The sequence below is a fragment of the Scyliorhinus torazame genome, chromosome 7, assembly GCF_047496885.1.
Source record: "Scyliorhinus torazame isolate Kashiwa2021f chromosome 7, sScyTor2.1, whole genome shotgun sequence".
Classification (NCBI taxonomy): Eukaryota; Metazoa; Chordata; class Chondrichthyes; order Carcharhiniformes; family Scyliorhinidae; genus Scyliorhinus; species Scyliorhinus torazame.
The window spans coordinates 14,833,256-14,843,532 of record NC_092713.1 but is presented as its reverse complement, the minus strand read 5'-3'; the positions used below and the strand labels follow the sequence as shown (position 1 = coordinate 14,843,532).

The following is a 10,277-nucleotide window of genomic DNA, read 5'->3' as shown; positions in this document are numbered from 1 at the left end:
CTTTCGGGACTTGTGGGAGGAAACCCACGCAGACACGGGGAGAAAGTGCATACTCGGTGCAGACAGTGACCCAAGCCGGGAATCGAACCTGGGACCCTGGCGCTGTGAAGCCACACCGTGCCGCCCAAGGATTTACCTCTCAATTAACATCACCCAAAACATTCCTGATGAAAGGTCATTGACCTGAAACATTAACCCTGCTTCACTCTCCACAGATGCTGCCAGACCTGCGGAGCTTTTCCACCATTTTCTGTTGTTATTAGACAACAAACACTCTTCATTACTGTATTGCTGTTGGGAGCCGGTTGGATGCATACTGGCTGACGGGACTTTCCCACATTACAACAGTGACTACGCTTCAAAAAGCACTTTCTCGGCTGGATAGCTCTTTGAGGTGCCGGTGGTTGCGAAAAACCTTTTTATAAATGTAAATCTTTCCTTTCTTCTTCAACCAACATCCCTAAAAAGAGGTGAATTGCCAATGCTGTTAGCGGGGGACTTGCTCCGTTCAAATTAGCTGCTTGTTTCCTACAGCGTAACATTACTCTCTTCGATATGAAGCACTTTGGGATGTTCTGAGGTCACGAAAGTTGCTATATAAATGCAAGTCCTCCTTTCTTTCTGTCCCGACGTCCACAGGTCCGAGAAGAAAAACCTATGAATCTTGCCCATAATAAAAAAATTCCGGGTAGTTCTTGCTGATAAAAGGTACACCCTGCGGAATATAAGTTTGGACATTACATGGAAAAGCTACAGCAGTGATGGGCAACCGAGGCTGGTGAGTGGGCCTCTTTCACCTCAATGGGCCGTAAGATTGAAACGGGCTTGTTCACTAACTGTGACCCCCATGAGTAAGATTGAATATATTTAATACACGCTGCATATTTCATAACGAGTTATAGAAAATGCTTAATTATTCATATATCAATTGAACGATCATCAACTTCAAATGGTAAAAGCAAAATAAATATTTGCACCGTGGACGCAGGGGGAGCGCACGGCTCTGACAGTCAATGTTGGGAGCAAGCTGCACGCACTTCACTTCACTCGCCCTCGCTTTACGTGCCAATCGCTTGTCACGTCAGTGAGGAAAAACCTACACGGACGTAAACCAGCGGAATGTGGCGGCCCTGCGCCTGGGCAAGGGTCAACGCGATGTCTCGTGGGCCGCATTCAGAAGCCAGGTGGGCCGCTTGTGGACCCCCCCCCCCCACCCCCCCCGGGCCGCAGGCCGCCCACCGTTGGGCTACAGCGACCGCGCGGACGGCAGGATTCGTGTCGCCCAGTCAGAGGGAAACGCCGGAGGCTAGTGTACCGTGAAGACAGCACGAGGCCGTTTCAGGAGAAATCAGAACAGATATTTTCGCTCAGACAGATTCTCCGAGGGGGAAACAATCATAAGTAGTGACAAGCTGTCAGTTTTTACAGCTGTAAAATGCAAGGTTGACTAACCTTGAAACCACAAATATCTGATTCATTTACTGTGGAATGGCCGAGCAGTCGCGAGTGAGCTTTATTTTGCCTTTCAATGTCTGTTCCAGTGACACTCTACCCACACAAGAAAAGATAAATACCTCACCAGCGCAAACAATGTTTTATTTCAATGCATTCGAGGGTTGTGGGCGATGCTTGCTAGGCCACCATTTATTGCCCATCCCTAATTTCCCTTGTGGAGGTGGCGGTGAGCTGCCTCCTCGCTAGGCCGTCACCTGTGCGGGGAACTTATTCCCAAAGTACGAGAATTTTTCTTGATTAAACTGAGTGGCTTGCTGAGCCATTTCAGAAGGCCGTTAAGAATTGTCCACATTAGGGCAGCACGGTGGGGCGCTGGGTTAGCCCTGCTGCCTCACGGCGCCAAGGTCCCAGGTTCGATCCCGGCTCTGGGTCACTGTCCGCGTGGAGTTTGCACATTCTCCCCGTGTTTGCGTGGGTTTCACCCCCACAACCTAAAGATGTGCAGGGTAGGTGGATTGGCCACGCTAAATTGCCCCTTAATTGGAAAAAATGAATTGGGTACTCTAAATTATTTAAAAAAAAGAATTGTCCACATTGCTGTGGGTCTGGCGTCACGTACAGGTCAGGCCGGTTAAGGGTGGCAGATTTCCTTCCCTGAAGGGCATTAAGACAACTTGCTGAGGGAGCGAGATGGTGTTGTCGTGGCAACATCATGGGGCTAGTGATCCAGAGGTCCAGGTTAATGCTCTGTGGACATGGGTTCAAATCGCACCGCAGTATCTATTTCACGTTTCATCCATGCGGTTGATCTATGGGGAGAGGGCAGGGGAGTAAGACTCATTGGATAGCTCTTGCAAAGAGCTGGCACAAACGTGAAGGGCCGAGTGTCCCCCACAGTGATGGAAGTAACAAAAAATGTCTGGTCCGTCATGGAGAGACCGACACTGATGGAAGAACTGGAGGGCCTTCGTTATGCATGATTATTAGTGATCATTGTACTCTTCCACAGACAGAGGGAATGTCCTCTGTGACCATTTCGCGGAGAAACCTTCCCATTCATTCGCCAATGCTGAATGAGAAGGCTGGATTGGGCCGGGGAGCCAGATTGCTCAGATTGCCAGCTGTAACTGATATGGCTTCACACTGGGAAAAGGGCAGCGCGGCGCGACAGTGGAACATTCCCCTGCAGCCACCCCCCCCCCTCCATTCAAGAGGACGTTGTGAAAAAATACCATGGAATGACGGGGCAATTCCATCTACCTGAAGATGGCAATGGTCAGAATTCTGATCGCTGGCGGCATTCACCTGCGATTGTGAAATAACTGAATCGAGAGGGACTGGCTCCCGAAGAGGTCACTGGCCGTATTTTCGGTCATCTCAAACCAGACAAACTATAAGGTCAGACGGGTTCACCTCTCGACAATCACCTGCAGCCATGTCGGAAATGTAATCCTCATCGCCAGAGTGGAGCACCAGTGGAATAAGTTAAGCAAATAAAATAAATAGTAGCACAAATGTAAAGAGCGCCATAGCTCTTCTTTCTAAACAGAAGAAAAAACACACCTGTCCCACCCCCCCCCCCCTCCCCCTTCCCCACCACCCTCCACTGCCCCCCTCCCGCCCCCACCCAACCCACCATATTGTCTTGTAAACATTTGGAGTTGTAGAATGATGAGACACTGGGCTAAAAGTAAACGTGGGCTTCCTCTATAATCGATTCACAACGATGGGCTGGATTTTACAGCTGAAACCCGGGCTAGCCGTCCCCCACCCCCACGTACGTATAAAGACCATGATGAACATCAGGTCAGCAATCCAACATCATCACACCCAATATTACAGAAGTGTCACAATCACCACTTCGTAGTAACCAATTAGCAGGCGGAACGGTGGAACAATGGTTAGCACTGCTGCTTCACCGGGCCAGGGGCCCGGCTTCAATTCCAGCCTCCGGTGACTGCCTGCGTGGAGTCTGCACGTTCTCCCCGCGTCTGCCTGGGTTTCCTCCGGGTGTTCCGGTTTCCTCCCACAGTCCCAAAGATGTGTAGCTTGGGTGGATTGGCCATGCTAAATTGCCCCATGGTTCGTTGGGGCTACTGGGTTGGAGGGTTGGGGACGGGTTGATGGGTCTGGGTGGGGTGCTCTTTCATAGGGTGGCTGCCAATCCGATGGGCCAAGTGCCCTCCTTCTGCACTGTGGGGACTCGATGGAACTGAGCTTGTTAAAGAGCCAATCGGCTGCACCCACTCGTTGCCCACTCCAATTTTTTGGGTGTCGGGCAGGGGAAGGTTTGGGGGTCCTTTCTGCCAGGTATGACAAGGAGGTACAAGGGTGGGGGAGAAGGTCCAGCAATGGGCTCACAGCCGCACAGAGCAGCAGCTTCTGCTGGTGAAGCTGGTGGTATCCGAGTTCCTTCATTCACAGCTTTGAGCCTGCCGTAAGAAATAAAGAGAGACCGAGAGGGCGTGCGGCCTTTAAATTACTGGCGGTGACCGACACCCTGCTCAGAACATGACCCCCTCCCCCAACTGACGCCTTGGTCTAGCCAGCTGATTGGTCAGGGAGACCACTTTGGTCTAGCCAGCCGATTGGTCAGGGAGACCACTTTGGTCTAGACGGCCGATTGGTCAGGGAGACCACTTTGGTCTAGACGGCCGATTGGTCAGGGAGACCACTTTGCCCCGCTAATTGGGCAGGCACTCTTTCCCAGGGCGGAGGGGTCAGTCACCAGGGGGCAAAGGTTTAAGGTCCGTGGGGTAAAGTTTAGAGGAGATGGGCCTGTTCGGTGCTATATTGTTCTTTGTTCGAATTGGCTGCTGCGCCTACTCCCCCCCCCCCCCCCCCCCCCCCCCCCCCCCGAGGAATGCTCCCTCACCCTGCCAAAAACTGTAAAATCCAACCCAATGTCGGTGCGTGTGGACCAGAGAGTAAACCGGCCCAGTTCCCTTCCCTGGTCTGAGGTGGGTTGAGATGCTTGCTTGTCATAGCGGCCCTGCCGGTATTTACAAAGCACTGAAAGTTTAAAAATACTCCTCCTGGGCAGCTCAGTACTGGTTGAGCCTCCTGGCGTACAGGTTGCGAGAGCGTGGCATCCCTGTGGAACTGCGGCTGAAGCCGGTTGGTAGTGCCTTCATGGTCAGCTGGTATCCCGGGGGAGGCAAGTACCTGGGGAGAGGCAGAGATGAGAGTCAGTCACCCGGCAATAATATATTTGTGCATCAGTCATAGCCCCTTGCACCATCCCGTTCGTGAAGGCCTCCTTCTGCTTCTCTACAATCACCATCTATTCCCACATGAGTACACCTTGCCTGAAATTCTCCCCGGCATTTGTGCTACGTTGCCACATAGGAAGAGGACCAGGCCATTCAGCCCCTCAGAGCCGTTGCGCTATTCGGTAAGATCCTGTGATCTGTATATAGAACATAGAACATAGAACATAGAAAATACAGCACAGAACAGGCCCTTCGGCCCACGATGTTGTGCCGAACCTTTGTCCTAGATTAATCATAGATTATCATTGAATTTACAGTGCAGAAGGAGGCCATTCGGCCCATCGAGTCTACATCGGCTCTTGGAAAGAGCACCCTACCCAAGCCTCCACCCTATCCCCAGTAACCAGTAACCCAACCTTTTTGGACACACAGCGCAATTTAGCACGGCCAATCCACCTTATCTCCACTTCTTTGAACTGTGGGAGGAAACCGGAGCACCCGGAGGAAACCCACGCAGACGCGGGGAAAACGTGCAGACTCCGCACAGCCAGTGACCCAAGCCGGGAATCGACCCTGGGATCCGTGTGCTAACCACTGATTAATCTTTCTTGATTAATAAGGGGATCAGGGGTTATGGGGAGAAGGCAGAAGAATGGGGATGAGAAAATATCAGCCATGGTTGAATGACGGAGCAGACCCGATGGGCCGAGTGGCCTAATTCTGCTCCTATGTCTTATGGTCACTGTGCTACCATGCCGACCAGAGTGCATTGTAAAATGGTACATCGACAAATAGAGATAGGTTACAGTGCTGCCTGAATGGAGGGCAGCCCGCCTCTGATTGGTCAGCAACTCTCGGGAGGGGATTCCATCCAGTATTGGCACTGGAAGCAGTTTGAATTTTGCGCTCAAATGCCTGGGGTGGGCCCTACGCCCTCAGCATTCTGACTCAGAGGCAGGAACACCCGCAGTTGAGACAGAGCTGACACCATGAACAGCCAAATCGTCTAGAATGTAATGTTACATTCAGCATGAAACACTCCCATGAATGTGACAGGTAAGTGAGAGGCCCGTTTATGTATGACGGCGAGTATTTAGATTGGCGGCCTGTCAGCTCCCCAGAATTCGGTGATCGGAACCATGGGCTTCCATTTTGAAAACGAGTCATTCTCGAACCAGCGAAGGCAACTGTTCCCTTCCTGGCTCACTGAACCCTGAAACCCCCGCCTGCTTCTGGGCTGCTGATCAAAATCCTGGTTCTGCTGCTCCCCTGATCTTGCGGACCTCAAGGCCTGACTTTGCTGGATCCAGTATCCACAATTCTTGAAACATGAACGGCAAACGTCTCTGTACCTCGGTACACGTGACAATAAACAAATCCAATCCAATGTTTTTTTTTAAAAACTGGCTTCAGCCATCGATTGTCGCAAAAATGGCCCAGAGGAATGCCAGTGGTCACAGCCAGACTATGTTGGAGGCCTCAATCACCCTTCCTTGTTGATTTCCAATGTTGAAAGTAAATTTAGCTTTTCCTGCCAGCTGTTTGATTGGTGTGGTGATAGCTCAAAGGTCGGGCAGTTGGGTCAAATTCCAAATCAAGGAATGTCGCTAGAAAGAACTCTTCTATTCCAGACTGCTCCATTGTGCATTTTACACAAAGGTGTGGCTCCAACAATTAAACGCGAATTAATGCCCTCGGGGAGAACGTTATGTTCCGACCCATTTTTAAAACAAGCATTTTAAAATGTTCCAACTTCCATGGAGAATTGATGCACGGGACCTGTTTTATCTCCAAGGTTACTGCCGTTCCAGGTAGGAAGCTGTTGCTTAGGTGGTGCCGGGATAGCTCCATTCATTTTTCAGGCGTGGTTGGGATTTAATCTTCAATCTCGAACCATGGACCTCTGGGGGCTGAAGGAACTGGGTGTGCTGTATAATTTGGGCTGGGATTCTCCGGCCTCTCAGTCACGTGTTTCTCGGCAGTGGGCGTGTTATTCACCCTGGGGTAACACGGACTGCAACAGGATGCAGATGAACGGTAAAGCATACACCAAACGTAGGCGTTGGTTCAATACGATTTATTGAACTTCTGATAACAATGCACATAGCTGGCTGTGGGTTGACACTCTACTACTCTAAGTGTACTAACTCTAACTCACTAGACCAGGCTAGCTCTGATCCACGTGTAGAAGGTGCTAACTGATATATACACCCTGACTGTCACTACAGTTGTCACCAGTGGAAAGAGGCGGAGTGCTGATGCCTCGTGTGTTTTATAGTTGGAAGCCCCCCTCTGGTGTTCTGTCTGCTGATTGGTTGTGTTCTTTCCTGTATGGTGACTGGCTAACCTGGGTGTCTGTCACTGCCTGTTTTTACCTCATGATGTGCATGGGTGCATATTATGACAGGCACGTCGTTCGTTGATGGCGGGATTCTCTGCTCCCTTTCCCACTAAAGCCACCCCACTCCGCCGGGAAACCTTGGGGCGAGGGGGCGCTGGTGGCGGGACCAGAGAATCCCGCTGCCAGCGAATGGCTGACGAATTCCAGACTAGCTCATGGTGCGTCTCATCATTGATGGACGACGGCTGGAGGGGAGGAAGGGGCAAGGGGAGAATGAGACAACTCAAGTTGTCTCTGAGATGGAGTGACCTTAACCCTAAAGCGGTGTTAAATCCTCCTCAACAACCTTTGCGACCCAAAATGTTGACTATTGTCATGCGAGAGTACCTTTAAGAAATGGGTGTTTATCAAATAGCTGCAGTGATGTCAGAGTGTGGGTGGAGCTGGGCTGTCTGTTTGCTTTCCTTTCGTTTTGAGCAGGCAGCTACAGTGTGTGTTTAGTTTCGTTTTCAGAGTTGGAGCTGCATCCAGCCAAACAAGGCATAATTTTGATCTCTCTGCATGTAAAGAATATCTTCAGATCACTTGCTAATTTAGAAGTGGTAACTGCTCTCAGTAGAGAATTTAAACCTGCTATCTTTGTTAAAGAGGGCATTTGTCTTATGGATGTTGCTAAGAAAGATTAAGGGTTACTTATAGAGTACTGCATTCTTTGGGGGAGTATTTGAGTTGATAGTTGCTAAGATGTTTACTGTGTGTTTATAAAATGTTAACTGGATTCATAGAATAAACATTGTTTTGTTTTAAAAGTACTTTAGCTCTCTGTTGCATCACACCTGTAGAGTGGGCCCTTGTGCTCCCCATAACCAAAATCTATTGAAAGTTATGGGTCAGGTGACTCCATGATACACTTTGGTGTTCTCGAACCCCTGGCCCATCACACTAATCTAACACATTCCTGACTGGTTGTTTGCTTTCTACTCCCCTTAAGGCGAGAGGCCATTCAAAATTCTGCTGCTTGTGCCCTTAATGGAACCAAGTCCCATTCACACATTACCCTTGTGGTTGCTGACTCCCATTAGCTTCTGGCCAAGCAACGGCTCAGCTTTAAAATCCTCATTCTTGTTTTCAAATGCATCCATGCCCCTTCCTATCTGTGTAATCTCCTCCAACCCCACCCCCCTCTGAGATAGCGGCACACACGTAATTCTCGCCACTTGAACAGCTCTGATGTTAATCTCTCCGCCATTTGCGGCCGTGCCTTCAGTTGCCTCGGCCCTACACCCTAAAGTTCCCTCCCTAAATGCCCCCACCGCTCTACCTCGCTTTTCCCTATTAAGACATTCCTACGAGACTGACCTTTTGATTTCTTATCCTGGTGTCAAATTTTGTTTTATAAGGTTCCTGTGAAATACCTTGAGGCATTTTTGTATAGTGTTACTAGGTTAAAGGTGTCATATAAATGCAAGTTGGTGTCTGGTCTTGGAGGGGATTAGCCAAGAGGAGAGATTGAATAAACTGGGATTGTTCTCCCTAGAGAGACGGAGGCTGAGGGGCAACTGATAGAAGTTTATAAAATTATTAGGGGTATAAATAGGGTGAACAGTTGGAGGCTTTTTCCCAGGGCAGAATTTGAAATTACAAGGGGGCACAAGTTCAGGGTGAGGGGGAAAGGTTCAGTGAGGATGTGTGGGGGATTTTTTTTACACAGAGGGTGGTGGTGGCCTGGAATGCACTGCCAAGTCAGGTGGTTGAGGCAGATACGTTAGCGACCTTTAAGACTTATCTGGATAGGCACATGAACAGACGGGGTATAGAAGGATACAGGAGGTTGGTCTAGACAGGACACGTGATTGGCACAGGCTTGGAGGGCCGAAGGGCCTGTTCCTGTGCTGTATTGGAAACGCAGCACGACACACACTCCCGTCTGCATAAATGGCTCCGAAGTAGAGATGGTCAATAGCTTTAAGTTCCTGGGGGTCACCATCACCAACAGTCTGTCCTGGGCCACTCACGTTGATGCAACAGTCAAGAAAGCCCCAACAACGTCTCTTATTCCTGCGGAAGCTAAAGAAATTTGGCATGTCTGCATCGACTCTCACAAATGTCTACAGATGTGCCATTGAGAGCATCCTATCCGGCTGCATCACAGCTGCAACTGCTTGGCCCAAGATCGCAAGAAACTGCAGGGTGTGGTGAACTCAGCCCAACGCATCACACAAGCTTGCCACCCCCACATTGATTCTGTCTACACCTCCCACTGCCTCAGGAAGGCAGGCAGTATTATCAGAGAACCCTCCCACCCAGGCATTGCCTTCTTCCAGACCCTTCCATCAGGCAGAAGGTACAGAAGTTTGAAGACCCGCACATCCAGACATAGGAACAGCTTCTTCCCCACAGCTACAAGACTCCTCAACGACTCCCCCTCGGACTGATCTGTTCCCTGTAAGAACACTATTCACGACGCCCTATGCTGCTCTTGCTCATGTATTTGCTTTGTTTGGCCTTGTTCCGCACTGTAACCAATCACTGTTTGTTGATGTACCATTTGTCAATGTTCTCTGTTGATTATTCTTGTGGCTACTATGTACATACTGTGTACGTTCCCTCGGCCGCAGAAAAATACTTTTCATTTTACATCGGTACATGTGACAATAAATCAAATCAAATCAAATCTTGTTCTTTGTCTTTTGTTCTTTGACACTATTGAAGCACAGAAGGGGTTTTACAATCCATGATGGTTTTCATGGTCGCCCTTATTGAGATGAGTTTCATATTCCAGATATATTAATTGAGTCTAAGTTCAACCAGCTGCCGTGATCAACGCCATCATGGCTACCATTCAGGTAGAAGATCGGCCATGATCTAGTTGAACGGAGGAGCAAGTGCAATGGGCCGAATGGCCTCCTCCTATTCTAATTGTTTACTGTACTGCCGTGGTGGCATTTGAACCATTGTCCCCAGAGCAAGACCCTGGACCTGTGAATTCATAGAATCATAGAATCTACAGTGCAGAAGGAGGCCATTGGGCCCATCGAGTCTGCACCAGCCCTTGGAAAGAGCAACTTAAGCCCACACCTCCACCCTATCCCCGTAACCCAGTAACTCCCACCTGACCTTTTTTGGACACAAAGGGCAATTTATCATGGCCAATCCACCTCACCTGTACATCTTTAGACTGTGGGAGGAAACCGGAGCACCCGGAGGAAACCCACGCACACACGGGGAGAACGGGCAGACTCCACACAGACAGTGACCCAAGCCGGGAA

At 49.8% G+C, this 10,277-nt stretch overlaps 1 protein-coding gene across 2 annotated transcripts in view; it reads right to left on the bottom strand.

Annotated features, from left to right (window-relative positions):
• Positions 1–4,327: 4,327 nt before the first annotated feature.
• The window catches only part of ttll7 (tubulin tyrosine ligase-like family, member 7), a 375,815-nt gene continuing 369,865 nt past the window's right edge, over positions 4,328–10,277 (bottom strand). For both annotated transcript variants that reach the window (XM_072510355.1, XM_072510356.1), the window contains exon 21: positions 4,328–4,620. In XM_072510355.1, coding sequence (XP_072366456.1) covers positions 4,500–4,620 — 121 coding nt within the window. In that variant the 3' untranslated portion in view covers positions 4,328–4,499. The remainder of the gene's footprint in view (positions 4,621–10,277) is intronic.